We start from the raw sequence: 15498 nt of genomic DNA on the forward strand, positions 1-15498 counted from the left end.
TGTTGCCCTAGGTTGACTGTTAGGGTCCCACCCTAACCCCCTTATTTATGTCATGGGATCACGTCATAGTCAAGAGTCAATAAAGCCCATATTAATATTTGTAAGTGGTTAACTCGCAATTAATGACGGGACCACAGTTAGTTGCAAATGGGCGGTAGTATTAGATAGATGGTAAATGGGTGGTAGTATTAGATAGATGGTATTAATAAAACCCACAATATTGGCCCGTGGTATTGCATGTATGAGTCATATATAAAGGATAGAGACTCCCTGCGAGGAGCATCGTGTCTTGTTTTGTAATCGAGCTCTGCTCTATTGGAGGTTGCCCCCTCGAAGAGGCCTGTGAACATTTCTCTCTGAATAATAAAATCATTGCTATTCTGTGTTCTGGGTATATTTTCTTCGCATATTCTGTGTTCTTGGTATCTTTTCTTCGCTTGGGTATTGCTTTGCAAGTTAAGAGCATAACATTGACCTTGCCCTAGAAAAGTCTTAGTTTTCCCTAGGCTTCAACTTGGGGCTTGTTTAAGGCTTCTTGTTCCATTGGTTGCTAGTATTCATTGTTTGGAAGCCTTTTCTTGGCCTTGTGATTCTAGGTTGATCCACTAGGATTGCTATTTATCAAGCCCTAGATCATTTGTGCCCTAAATAGGCTACATTGGAGGATGCAAATTGCCTTATCTTTCTTGTTGAGTCTTGTTCTTAGGAAGAGGTGTCCTCTATAAGCCTATCTTGTCACGTTATCCCTTGGAATTAGCATCTCTCTTATAGGTGACCTACTAAAGGGAAGCCTCCCTAGTGGCGAAAATCCACAAAAGAGTAGGAGGTAGTGGCTTCGGTGATATTGGGCGACACCTCATTGTTGCCCCTTGGTCTAGCTTTTGCCTTGTCAACTTCCCTCACAATACCTACTAGATATTGAGGCAACAGGTTTTAACTGCATAAAGACCAAAGGTACATCCTTGGACATATATCAATGGGGATATGGTTTTCATCATCCAATGTATGAGGTACTCTACTGGAAAAAAATGAAACCTTCACATGTAATCTCTAGTAACAACTTACGATTATAATAGTGGAAGACGGTAAACTTTTCATCTCATATTGGATTTGTATCAATATTCACACAAATTTTGCGTGAATTCCTTGAAAGGGAAATTGGAAATCTTTGATGCATCAAATAGCCTTCAAGTGTCCACCTAAAAGCCATTGCAAACAATGAATTTGTGCATCTTTCCTTTTATCCAACATAGCTCATTTCTGCAGTGCGGGTTATATGCTTCATGTAGTTTCCTATGCCCGCCTAAAACTAATTTTATTCAATGTCTTATATGGATAATTCTGATGAAAGTGTGTTTTCTGCTTCTGATATAGTAATTAATGATATCTAATTTGGTCTTTTTACCTTTTTAGTACTACGCAATGGGAAAGATGAAGTGGTTAATTTTCCCAATTTCTGTCATGTATAGTCACGTGTAAGCATCTATATGTTTTTGATGTTTATGCACATAAATTATTAACCTGTTGGAAAAGTGAGGCATTGCATCTCTAATTGTTCGCAGCCCACCTCCAAAAGGAGTGCCAGGAGTTATTGATCAGACAAGGGGACTTTTAGATTATGTGGAAAACTTTTGCCCAGCTGCTTGTTATGGACCTCAGTTGAAATATGTGTGCATTGCAGGGAGGTAAGTTCTGTCTTTCTTATTCCCTCTTTGGCTCAATCATGTTGATGAAACTATAACTGATTTTTAGTTAAAGCACTGGAACCATGACTAGTTTAAGAGACTACTTTGTTGGGTGTAGAAATTCAGGCATATGTAGTAGTTTTGTTTGAAGAGTATTTTTTTAATCTTTTCTTAGCATATAATTCTCATGCAAACATCCGATTGAATGTGTTTCATTGGGGCACTCCATCTTAAATTAAAAAAAGTTGTGAAAAACAATTTGTAAGAATATGCAGTAGTGCGAAAAAGAAATAAGAATTAGAGATGAATATCAACACCTATGAATTGGATATTTTTTATGGTCCTTCCCACTGTTACCTCCCAAGCCTTCACTTTATGTGTGAAATCCCTAAAAATAAAGGTGCAAAAGTAGGGGTAATGAAGAAGGCCTATGTCACCAATTAAACTTCCACTTAGGATCCAAATTCACCAATTAAACTTCCACTTAGGATCCAAATTCTTAAGGTCAGTGTAAGCTAAAAGGGAACTTCAAAAGGGTGCCAATGTCACCAAAATTCTCTTCTTGATGTGTACAATTACAACATGCAAATTTATAACAACAATAACAAAATAGTCTAAATCTGATAATAGATAATTGATAAAATGTAATGTTCCAAATGCAAATTTAGCAGGACATTGCTTCTAAAAATTTTGCCATTAATTCAATAAATCAATTTCATAAATGTAACCATAAAATTTATTGGCAAACTGGGAAATATAAAGTTATAAACTGCAACCGAAAATTTGACAAGATGCACATGCAGTGGAACTCATCCTTATTTTATTAATATGAAATAAATTAATACAAGAAATTGTAATTGGTTGAGCAACTGGCCTCAAAAGGTCTACAATATTGCCACAACTGGCCTTCAAAATACTAAACTGCTAAATACAACCTGTGAATTCTGAATGAATTCACCAAGGGAAGAGATGGGCTCTTGTCCACTCTCACTGAATCACTTGAGGGTTTTTGTCCTAGGGCTACTGAAGCAGAGAACTCGGCCCCACAACTCTCAAGAAAGACAGATGTTCAATTTCAAGATGCCCCAAATGATCTCCTCCTCCTTTTAAAAACTCTATAGATAGATCTCCAAGCCTCTAGAAGCATCTTATTTTATTCTTTATTATTATTCTAGAAGCTCCTCCCTTGACTTTATCTTAAGTGACTTTTAGTTTTATTTTATTTCACTTAAGTCACTTTGGCCTTTTGCCTCCAATTAATTAATTTTCTCCTTTTTAATTAAATGACTAATTAAAGTCATCTTTAATCTGGGAAAATGGTAAATCGTTGTTAATTTTAGGTATGTTCTATGCTTAGAGCAATTTATTTCAATTTTCACAGTTAGCTCAATACCTTTTCCAGATTAGCAATCACATCAACATTAAAGTAAATTGCAGATAGAACATAAACATAAACCGCAAAAGACAAGCCAAGACAAGAGGACACAAGATGTGGCGCTAGCCAGGGACAAACCTCAATGTGGGAAAACCCTTGATCAATTCTTCTTATATGTTCTTCAATAGTTCAGCACAGAGAGAGAGATAGTACGTTTACAACAGAAGTCAACACTTTGACTTATCTAGATAAGAGCATAGATCATATCTAAGAAGATGATACATGTGATCAGTTGAAGACATGCTGCTTCAACTGATTCTCCAAGGTGACTCCTTCACCTATCAGAGATTTTCCTTGGCAGAAGTACCTCTCCTCGGAGACAGATATTGCGGCTGATCAACAACTAGATGATTGATCCCACAGCAACTTTGAGAATTCCTTAGCTGGATAGCAATAGTTGCTCCAAGCTTCTCTTTGAAACTGCGTCACCCTCTACAGCTCTGTGTCTGCCTCTTAGCTCCCAATCTGCCCACAAAAATTGTTTAGCGCTGCCTCTTCTGCCCAACATCAACTCTGCAGCCCTCTACGCTACTTGCGTCAACCTCTTGGCCCTCTGCGTCAGCCTTCCAAGGCTCTGCGTTGTCTCTCTGGCACTTTCTCTGCCTCTCTTCTATGTATTCTCAAGTTTCTGCCGAACTGCCCCTCGCTGCAACAGATCACTGACTCGATTTCTCAACAAACCCTACCCTAGAAAATCGAATTCTTGATCAACTTGGTGTGCCTCCAACTGACCCTTAAGCCTCTTATACCTTTCCTGTTGGCAATTCAACGACCGAGATTAAGTCCCTAATCAACGACTAAGATTAGGTTTGGCTTGATCCTCGTCATTTAGAACTTTCTCACCCATTTTATATTAATACACATTAATATTTTAATTTTCCTAAGTTTAAACTCATGATCTCATTAAAAATATTAATTATTTTAATATCTCTCCATCCGGGTGGAATTTCCCCAAACGATTTCTGGGTCTTGGAGATCTCATGTGCTTTAGCCTCTTTACCAATTTTCATGGCTAGATCACATCCGATGCTACCAAAAATCAACACTCCATTTTAGCGAGGAATGTGTTATAGTAATGTTTCACCATAGAAACATTACATTGATCCTCCGCACTAGTACCTGTGTCGATGCTTAGCCCGCTACCTTACATCCCCTGCACTGCTACTTCCTGTACTGTTGCCCATAACACTACCACTACCATTGCTACATCTATACTCCAGCTCCCTCTCAACATGCTACCCATGCTACCCTTAACACTGTCACTGCTAACTGCTGCACTGCAACTTAGTTACTGAGAAGTAAGTAACTGACTTCTCCCAAATACTGACATCCTGGTCAGTCTGGAAGCCTAGTGATGCTGAAGCTGCCTCTACTACTATCCTGTGCTCCCTCTGCTGCCACTACGTTGTTGCTAACACCTCTTTGCCTCTCGCACTGCTGCAATGTCTACTGCGCTGCCTCAGATTTCTGCACTCTAGCCTTGTCTTGCTGCTCCACCACACATTGTTCCACCGGACATCTGTTATCATGCTACCGTCGTTAAGGGCTCCCATAACCAGATGTGATCCAAGAGTTTGGGCACCTCAAGGATCCTGCCCCTAGTATGTAGTCTTCATGACTACAACTTGACGTCTCCCCACCTCTTCTCTAGAGGTGCATGAGCACTCATGGCACAATCGTCATCAATCTCGACCTCTTTCTCCACCTTAGCTAGAGCTGCCTTTGAATCAAAAGCTTCTCCCTTGTTTTTCTTCTTGGGACATTGGGATGCATAATGTCCCATCTCTTCACAATGGAAGCACTTAACCTTGGAGATGTCCTTCTACTTCCTCTACCCTTGCTGTCCCGCAAATGCTAGAGCCGTGTTGATTTGGGGTAGTATCTGATGTGATCTAGCCACAAAAATTGGTGGAGAGGCTAAAGCACATAAGACCTCCAATACCCAGAAATGGTTTGGGCAGATTCTAAACAATTTAGGAGATATTAAAATAATTAATATTTTTAATGGAGTCCCTAAGTCTAAACTTAGGGAAATAAAATATTAATGTTAATTAATATAAAACTATGTTAGAAGGTTCCAAAAGTCACGGATCAAGCCAGAGTTAATCTTAGTCATTGATTAGGGACTTAATCTCGGCCGTTGATTTGTCAACAAGAAAAGTATAAGAGGAGGCTTGAGGGTCACTTGGAGGACACACTAACGGAGACCAGTCAGTTCAATTTCTAGAGCAGGGTTAGCTGAGAAATTCGAGCTAGTGGTCTGGTGAGCAATTAGGAGGCAACAAGTACAGAACAAAGAGAAGGGATCAGCCAGTAGAGACCAGTGTTGAGGCAGAAGAGGCAGACGCAAGGCATTTCACGTAGACACAGAGGCAGCAAGAGATTGTGTAGTCACTAGAGGGCCTGTGTGGGTAACACAAAGAAGCCTAGGTTTGATGCAGTCAAGCAGGGGCTGATGCAGAGTGTCTGGGAGCCATGCAGAGGTCAGCCAAGTTGACGTTGGGACTAGGAGAAGTGCTTGAGAATTTTTCTCTCTGTGGGTAAGCCAGTTTGGCACCATGATGTACTGAAGAATTGTTGAATAATAAAACCCTCCCTTGCTGCACTGGTTGTTCCACATTGGATTTTTCCGAGGAATATTGTCCAAAATATCTGTGTCAATGTGTTGATTCTTGTACACGTGTTTGTTTCTGTATTATGGTGTGATATCTGTAGCAGAATTTATTTTAATGTTTATTGAAGGAATTTCATAAATAACTTATTGAAGAATAAGTAGGAAAAGTAAATCAGATGTTGCAGTGATAGAATTTTGACATGGTATCATAGCGAGTAATCAGAGACAGGAAGGGAAAATCAATTATGGGTCGAGACCACGATGCAGAGGCATCCACATTAGGGGACTCACACAAATTTTCTGAAGATTGCACAAGAGAAAGACACTTCGATTTCTCTATGTTGGCTTCTAGGCTGGAAGAAGAAGTGGCTTGTATGACTAGTTCTGCATCATCAAAAGTATGGTATATAGACAATGGAGCCTCGTGGCATATGACGAGAATCACGGAATGTTTCTCAGAATATTGAGAAGAGAAGATGAACTTTCAGATCACCATGGGGAACAAGGAAAAGTGTACTCTAGTAGGGAAGGGTACCATAGTTTTTCAAACAGAATCAGGAGAATGGTTCCGTGCTACAAATGTGCTGCATGTACCAGGATTGGGGATGAACTTACTTTCCGTGTCGCAACTTCAAGACAAGGGCTATGACGTCTACTTCATCAAGGAGAATGTATACGTCAAACACCCGCGCTGGAAAAGGAAAGTGCAGATCGGGATCAAAAGTAATAGGTTGTATAGATTACAACTAGAATCACCAATGGCACTAATAGGCAGTCATGGAGACAAGGACTTGAATGAATTGTGGTACAAAAGAATGGGTCATTTGCACCATGGAGCTCTGGGAATTCTCAGGAGCACTGTAACAGGAGTTCCGAATCTGAGTACGGAATGAGATGATGTATGCAGAGGATGCGCTCTAGGAAAGTATGCCAAGGCAACATTTCCTAGGAGCAAACACAGGGCCAAGAGTGTACTAGGATTGATACACTTAGATATCTGCGGACCTATGTCTGTCAAAGCTCTCAATGGTGCCGAGTATTTCCTTACCTTCATTGATGACCACTCAAGGAAAACTTGGATTTATTTTCTGAAAACCGAGGATGAGGTTTTTTTTCAATTCAAAGAATTCAAGGCTCTGGTGGAGAATCTGACTAGGAAGAAAATAACAGTTTTACACTTAGATAATGGTGGAGTGTATGTCGATAAGGACTTCACTAATTTTTGCGCTAACGAGGGCATCAAAAGAGAGTGGATAGCTCCCTACAATCTAGAGCAGAATAGAGTAGCAGAAAGAAAGAACAAGACTATTGTAGAAGGAGCTAGGGCCATGATGTATGATCAGGATATGCCAAAATTCCTGTGGGCGGAAGCATGCAACACAACAGTCTATGTTCGGAACAGGACTCCTCATCAGATGTTTGGCAAGATTACTCCAGAGAAAGTTTTCACAGGGAAGACACCTAAAGTCAGTCATTTCAGGATATTTGGGAGTTTAGCATATTGCCGCATACCAGAGGAAAAGAGGAAGAAACTGGATCAAACTGCGGAAAAGAGATATCTGGTGGGATATAGCGAGAATGCTAAGGCATACAGAATCTACCTTCCAGGGAGAAGGAAGGTAGTAGTTTGGCGAGATGTAAAGATCATGGAGGACAGGGCTTTCAGAAAATATCGTGAGATGCCTTCCGAGGAGCAGTCAAAAGAGGAGTCGCTGGTTAAGCCTCTTCAACCAACGGAAGTAAAAAATTCCTCCTCGGGTCAGGCAGATTTTCAGGATGAGGAGGAGGAGCTAACAAAAGCACCTACTGGCAAACGAAGAACTAGCAAGGAACTTCGTCAGATTCTGCGAGATGCAGAGGACTTCATCGGTGCGCCAAGAAACAATAAGAGGGAGTGAAAACAGCCAGAGAAATATCAGGCATTAATAGCTCAAGATGGGGAGCCTGCCAGTTTCAAGGAGGCAACTCAACATCAAGTTTGGCTAGACGCGATGGTAGAGGAGTACAACTCCATAATGGTGAACAATGTCTGGGAGGTAGTGCCAAGGCCTCAAGAAAGATCAGTGGTAGGTTCGAGATGGACCTACAAGATCAAATACGCTGCAAACGACAGTGTTGAGAAATACAAGGTTAGGTTTGTGGGTAAGGGGTATGCTCAAAAGGAATTAATTGACTATGAGGAGACCTTCGCCTCAGTATCTAGGTATACATCTATCAGGACCGTGATATCTCTTGCAGCTCAGATGGGATGGGAGATTCATCAGATGGATGTCAAAACAACTTTTCTGAACGGGGTAATAGAAGAAGAGGTATACATTAAACAACCAGAGGGCTTTGAGACACATGAGAAGAAGTCTCATGTATGCAAGTTGAAGAAAGGCTTGTATGGGCTGAAACAGGCACCTAGAGCATGGTATGGTCGAATCGATGGCTACTTGCAGAAGATGGGATTTGTCAAGAGTGACGCAGATCCAAATCTCTACTATCTAGTTGTAGTGAATGAGTCGCTAATCTTAATATTGTATGTGGATGATCTCTTTTTGACAGGATCATCTAGCCTCATCGGGGACTGTAAGAAGAATCTAGCCACGAATTTGATATAAAGGATTTGGGATGAATGCATTATTTCCTAGGGTTGGAAGTTCGACAACAAAAGGGAGAGATCTTCCTTGGGCAAGGGAGATATGCTACAGAAATCCTGAAGAGATTCAGGATGGAGGACTATAGACCCATTGCTACTCCAATGATCATCAACTGGAAGAAGATTGATGCATCAGAAGACAAGGATGTTGATCACACCTTATATAGGCAGCTCATAGGGTCCCTAATGTATCTGGTCAATACAAGGCCATACATTTGCTACGCTGTCAACACTCTCAGTCAGTTCATGGTGGAACCGAAGAGGGCGCACTGGGCAACAGCCAAATATGTTCTCAGGTATTTACAGGGAACAGTCAATTATGGACTCTTGTACACCAGGAGTAAGGATATCAGATTGAGTGGATTTACTGATGCAGATTGGATAGGAAGTTCAGTGGATCGAAAAAGTACCTCTAGGTAATGTTTCAACATTGGATAAGGAATGACCTCCTAGTGCAGTAGGAAACAAAAGTCTGTGGCTATGAGCTCATCTGAGGCAGAATATATGGTGGCAAGCATAGCTTCGTGTGAGGCCATATGGATTAGAAAACTGCTTGTGAACCTATTCAGAAGGAATATGGAGGCGACCGAGATCATGTGCGATAATTAGAGTTGCATCAAGCTCTTTGAGAATCTAGTGTTTCATGATAGGTCGAAGCATATTGATATCTAGTGTCACTTTGTCAGGGACTGTGTCTAATGAGGAAATGTACAGTTGAGCTACACTCCTACAGGAGAACAAGTGGCGGACATCCTCACCAAGGCCCTTGGAAGAACAAAGTTTGACTACTTCAGGGAAAAGATGGGGATGGTAAAGAACCCATTTCAGTAGCAAAAATGGGAGTGATAACAACACGGATGTAGAGAGAGTTGCAGTGTGGATGCAGTGTTGGGAGAAAGGACTAGCAAGAGCACGGATGCAGAGGGAGTTGTTGTACAGATGCAACAGTGGTAGTAGCAGAGCCATGGGCAACAGTACAGGATGCAATAGTGCAGAGGATGTTGGGCAGGGAGGCTTAGCATTAGCACAGGGACCGATGCCGGATAATCAGGGTGATACTCAGTGAGGAGTATTACTAGAGCACAATCCTTGCTAAGAGGGAGTGTTGATTTGGGGTAGCATCGGATGTGCTCTAGCCACGAAAATTGGTGGAGAGGCTAAAGCACATGAGATCTCAAATACCCAGAAATGGTTTGGGCATATTCTAAATAGTTTGGGAAATGTTAAAATAATTAATATTTTTAATGGAGTCCCTAAGTCCAAACTTAGGGAAAATAAAATATTAATGTGAATTAATATGAAACTGTGTTAAAAGGGTCCAAAAGTCATGGATCAAGCTAGAGTTAATCTTAGTCGTTGATTAGGGACTTAATCTCGGCTGTTGATTTGTCAATGAGAAAAGTATAAGAGGAGGCTTGAGGGTCACTTGGAGGACACACTGAGGGAGACTAGTCAGTTCAATTTCTGGAGCGGGGTTAGCTGAGAAATTTGAACTAGTGGTCTAGTGAGAAGTCAAGAGGGAGCAAGTATGGAACAGAGAGAAGGGATTAGCCATTGGAGACCAGCGCTGAGGCAGGAGAGGCAGACGCAGAGGCAGCAGGAGACTGCGCAGTCACTAAAGGGCCTGCGTGGGTGACACAGAGAAGCCTAGGGCTGACGCAGTTAAGCAGGGGTTGACGCAGAGTGTCTCGGAGCGAAGCAGAGGTCAGCCAAGTTGATGCTTGGACTAGGAGAAGTGCTGGAGAATTTTTCTCTCTGTGGGTAAGCCAGTTTGGCACCCTGTTGTACTGAAGAATTACTGAATAATAAAATCCTCCCTTACTGCACCGATTTTCCCATATTGGATTTTTCGGGGACTATTGTCCAAAATATCTATGTCAATCTGTTGATTCTTGTACATGTGTTTATTTCTATATTATAGTGTGATATTTGCAGCAGAATTTATTTTAATGTTTATTAAAGGAATTTCATAAATAACTTATTGAAGAATAAGTAGGAAAAGTAAATCAGATGTTGCAGTCATAGAATTTTCACAAGCTGCATCTTCCTCCTCCTCTTTCTTGATTCGACCTCCCTTGCCACTACTCCCCGCCTTGGTCATCCTCCTGATCTCTTCTTGGCGAAGAGCTGCCCACATCTCCTCTCAACCAGGAAGAGTAGCCCTAACCAAAATACTTTGGACAAATGTCACCCACTCCTTGGAGACTGCATTCAGGGCAGTCCTGACTATAAATTCTAGATCCGGTGTAGACCCCGCGGAAGTAAGTTGGTTGCGAATCTCTACAACCTGAGAAGGAATGGATCTATCTGCTTTCGCTTCTACATTTGATATGACCACAACTGATTCTCCAATAGAATCTTCCGCTGCACGGAAGAGCCCCAGTATAAGGTGGTCGGGGTGTCCCACATCTCCTTTGTTGTGTTCTTCTCAGCAATATGTGGTATGACACGATCTTTGACCCTGTCTAGGATCATGCACTTTGCCCTTGCCATTGCATCCTCATACTTCTTGTTCTCAGCTGGGTCAACTGGGATAGACACGGTTTTCAAGGCATAGTCCTTGATGCGATGTCGATCCAGGACTGCCAGGATCCTGGGCTTCCAAATGACAAAGTTGGAAGCCCCTTCCAACCTGTCCTGATCCCTTAGTCCGTTCACTACCATTTCAGCTCCTCTTCTGGACTCCCTCTGAGTCTTGACTCCCCTCCTAGAAATATCCCTCTAAGTCTTGATTTCCCTTCGGAAATCCTCTGGCCAACTGTCGAACCACTCCTCTCCAATCCTCCTTGCAACTGCAACTCGGATCTGGATTCCTTGGTTAGAAATCCGTCGAGGTAGTGACTCCCTCTACCTTGATCCCACCTCCTTAGACATTGTTCTGCTTCGACAGAAACAATGTCCCACCAGCTCCTCAAATCACAATCTTCTCACAGCTCCCCAAGCCCCGAAAATCGAAGAAACTGAGCCTTTCAGGCTCTGCGCAATCCCGACAAAGGCTGAATCTGCTCCTCCTGGCCATAGCGTCGATCCTTCCTGGCTGAGAAAGATGACCGGGCACTGCGTAGGTTTGATTTTCCCCTCTCTGTCTCTGCGCTGACTCTCCTCTTGGCTCAAAATGATGACGCGGGCTCTGCATCACTTCCTCTCTTGCTACTTCTACTATGGAACAATGTTGTCTCTTGGGACAACTACTACTGCTACAAATTTTAGATTTTTGTTGGTGCCTTCAGTCCTCCTGTGATCTGCAATGCTCTGATACCATGTGGAAATTTCTATGTCTGACACATCAGAAATCCCTACTACATTATCTGGTTTATTGATCTGATAATCACCCTATGAGTGACCTAGTTAAAAATTTATTAAATGAAGGTATTACAGACTCATGTGCTGGTGTGTATGTTTGTTATTTAGGCAACGGATCGATCAGATTGCAAAGACACAGACACTTGAAATGGAAAAACAGTAGAGAAATACAGTGAGCAAATACAAGAACACAAGAAATTAATAAGGAGTTCACCCTATCCTCCAGGGCTACATCTCTGGTCCAACTCTCAGTGGTGGCCTTCTTTTATTGTGTCTTGAAGCAGAGAATTACAATGAAGGAGCTCAATATGAGTCTCTTGAAACAGATTGGCTTGGCAGGGTGGTTCTTGGATTCCCCAACCCACTAGAGTACACAGACTCTTTTCCTTACCAGCTCTTCGACCTCTCCAGTCTAACAGATCCTCTCAGGGATGGCTTGAATCTCTCAAGCTCTCTGGTGCTCGATGCTGCCTTTGGTTAGCTCGGCCCTTCTGTCTTTTTTTTGCTTTTTGCTTCATTGGTTCTTCTCTTCTCTGTTTTCTGTGTTCCCCTCCGGATCCCGACTCATGCCCTCTGTCTGGTCTGTACATGGCTTTAAAGCCATTCGAGCTCATGGCGGTTTGCTTCCTCTTTCGCCTTCGTCGGATTTCCTGCTTGCAGCTGCGCTTGGAGTTCCCTGTTTCAGTGCCATCATCAAGCTCTCAGGGATGGCCACTTGTCCTCCTGCAAACTGCGCCAGCCTGCTTCGTCGGTTCAATTCTTCGGTTACGTTGTGGAATGAGTCTTCCACCACCTTGGCGGTCAAAGCGGACCTCAAGTTCTTCTAAATCGTGGCTTAACCCTCTGTCAATTCTATCTTCTCCATCGGGCGCGATCTCAGCTGTTAGATCTGGAGCCCCTAGATCCGACATCATTCGCTCTTCCCCCGCAGTTGACTAGCTTGACCGTTAGCGCGCGATGAGCGATGGTTTTCTCTCTCCTCCGCTTGCCACGTGTCGGGCACTGAGTGGAATTGCTCCTTTTTCATCAAAACTGCTTACCGCCCATGGATGCCCCCGATCAGTAGCGCTGGTTTTGGAGCGGGTCCCGCCTTTAGCGCTTAGTGTTAAATTGGCAACTAGGGCCAAACTCCATGTAGGTCGGTTTATTTATGGCATATGATATTTTTATTGGATCCCTCTCGTAGAGAGGTGTAGGATTGATCCAAAGATCATCCGATTCCGATAAGTATTTATGGAGATATGAATTTATTTTGTTTATGTAATTATAGTCAAGCCGACCAGCACATATGTAGGCTCTAGAAGCCCAACCGACGTGTCTATTCAACCTCTACATCTTTAGTATAAATCAGAGAGGATTTTGGAGTCATTAGCACAACACATTCTCCAGGTGAATTCCTCCTCTCCACGTCTTGGGTTTTTGGAGAGGGAGAAGACACATAAAGAGAATACGTTGAATGGACTAGCTACAGATATAGCTGTAATAGAATGAGCCGCAGTCCATACGCTATGATGAGGGCACATCCACGCAGCAGATGAGGTCTTAGCTACGTTGGCAAATGAAGATCTATCTACGCATACGCAGCAATGGAAGACTTCTACACTCGGTCAATGTAAGGCCATATACGCCGTTCATGAAACGTGATGAATCTCCCTACGTGCAGTTCATGACAACGTGATGCCCTCAGTCAACGTAAGGATGATATACACTGTTGTCAAAGCAGAGTTCATGCAGACAATTACACGCAAATCATACAGCTAATGTGATGCCCTAAACTCTGGACAGAGATCAATATAGACGCAGCTAAATCTATGAAGCCGCAGTACATTGCAGTCATGGTCCTGGAGATACTTACACGCAGACAATTACACGCAAATCATACAGCTAATGTGATGCCCTAAACTCTGGACAGAGATCAATATAGACGCAGCTAAATCTATGAAGCCGCAGTACATCGCAGTCATGGTCCTGGAGATACTTACACGCAGATAATACACATTTATATAGTGTTCATGATTACGCTCATATGCTGGGTATAGACTAAGCTGCGGTTAGAAGAAGCACTGTCACCGTTATATGCATGACACAGAAACAGTTCAAGAAGACTTGTTATCCGCAGTGAATACGTTGTACAAAGAAGGGAAAATGAGGAACCCTAATCTGCCAAGATACACAGTCAAAAGAACGTTGCCTGTAGAAGCCTAATCAGAGTGCTCTAACGCAGTTAATGAACCTGTTCACGCAATCAAGGATGGAAGAATCGCAGTCATTATAGCAGTGACTTAATCGCAGTCATAGTTGTTGTAGATGCAGATTGTACATGAAGGAGCCAACATAACTGTAGAAGTATGTGATCTGGGCACATCTATCTTGGATAGTTGAAGCATACTTCGGATAAGGATACAGTGAATGAAACACCTCCAGTCTTGATGTGAGATGATTGCAACAACCATCTCGGCTTCGGTTGGATGAAGAACCTTAGTATATGGATCTTAGTGACTTACATCTTGTACAGCAGTGACTTAATATATGCAGTCACATATCAAAGATCATAGGCAGCAGTGTAAATGCTGGACAATCATGTATATATGCTGCAGTCATGGTTAGTAATCACAAGTATGGGTTGTATGATGAAATCATGAAGCAGCACGACACATGGGCAACATGAAGTATGAGGTCATGGACAACTCAATGTATGGGCAGCACAATGATCATGAGCAACATGAAGATGCATGATGCAGCATGATGGCGCTATACGGTAAGGTGTGACAGATGAACGAAATGGATAGGTAAAGTCGTCACTTGGGAGATTCAGTTGAAGCAGAATGTCTTCAACTGATCTCATTGTTATAGAAGATGATCTATGCTTAGATCTAGACAAGTCAAAGTGTTGACTTCTGTTGTAATTGTCTCTCTCTCTCTCTCTCTCTCTCTCTCTCTGCTAAACTTTGAAGATAAAAGAAGATTTGATCAAAGGGTTTCCCCACACATTGTGGGGTTTGTCCCTGGCTCGCGCCACATCTTGTGTCCTCTTGTCTTGGCTTGTCTTCTGCGTTTTATATTTATGTTCTATCTGCAGTTTATCTTAATGCTGATGTGATAGCTAACTGTGAAAATTTAAATAAATTGCTCTAGCATAGAACATACCTAAACTTAACACTTAGCCTTTTGTCCCACGGTTTTCCTAGCTCCCACGCGACCGAGTTCTTGGGGCTTCTCCATTTTGAGGGTTTTCGCCCAATGATGCGCTAATCGCGCATCAAAACTCCCTCTGTTTCCCGATTCAGGCCTCCCAGGGGCTAATTTCACCTCCTGCGCAGTCTCCATGCGCCTCGGTCAGTGCGCTTTGACTGAGGTCCTCGTCGTTCCACGCTGGCTGCCACTGCCACTAGTTTAGAGGTGTTTTTGATTGTTGTTTTAAATTCTTTGAAGTCTGTCCCGACTTGGTACAACCATGGCTCTGTTAATCATTCTTTATGGATCCAATTTGGATCACGACCTTCCCACTGAAAAGCTTTTGGACCACCAAAAGTTGGTTTTCTTTCAAGCATCGACTAAGTGAGGGTACTGTTGTCTCACTTGCCCAATCTCAATCCACTTTGCACTGCTCAGCTTCGAACCTTTGAGTCCAATTCTGAGGTACTCAACATCTCCTCTACGTGTTGTCCTCACCTTCCTATCCAAGACTGTGTCTTCCTGCAATTCATTCAGATATTTAGGTAGCAGGTCATCAATAGAAGGCAATTGACTTTGCTCTTCAGGATCCTCAATTAGAGAAGGTTCAAACAATCTCAAGCAATCTGCATTTACGACTGAGTAG

The 15498-nt window shown here is 42.5% G+C and overlaps 1 protein-coding gene across 1 annotated transcript in view; it reads left to right on the forward strand.

Annotated features, from left to right (window-relative positions):
- Window positions 1-15498, forward strand: part of LOC149255556 (alpha/beta-Hydrolases superfamily protein) — a 618887-nt gene that overhangs the window by 413176 nt on the left and 190213 nt on the right. Inside the window, exon 6 of the mRNA XM_089455075.1 lies at window positions 1563-1685. Coding sequence (XP_089311201.1) covers window positions 1563-1685 — 123 coding nt within the window. The remainder of the gene's footprint in view (window positions 1-1562; window positions 1686-15498) is intronic.

Source organism: Pinus tabuliformis, chromosome 7 (assembly GCF_031772625.1).
Source record: "Pinus tabuliformis cultivar Carrire ecotype Pingquan chromosome 7, CPIR1, whole genome shotgun sequence".
In the NCBI taxonomy this organism is placed as follows: domain Eukaryota; kingdom Viridiplantae; phylum Streptophyta; class Pinopsida; order Pinales; family Pinaceae; genus Pinus; species Pinus tabuliformis.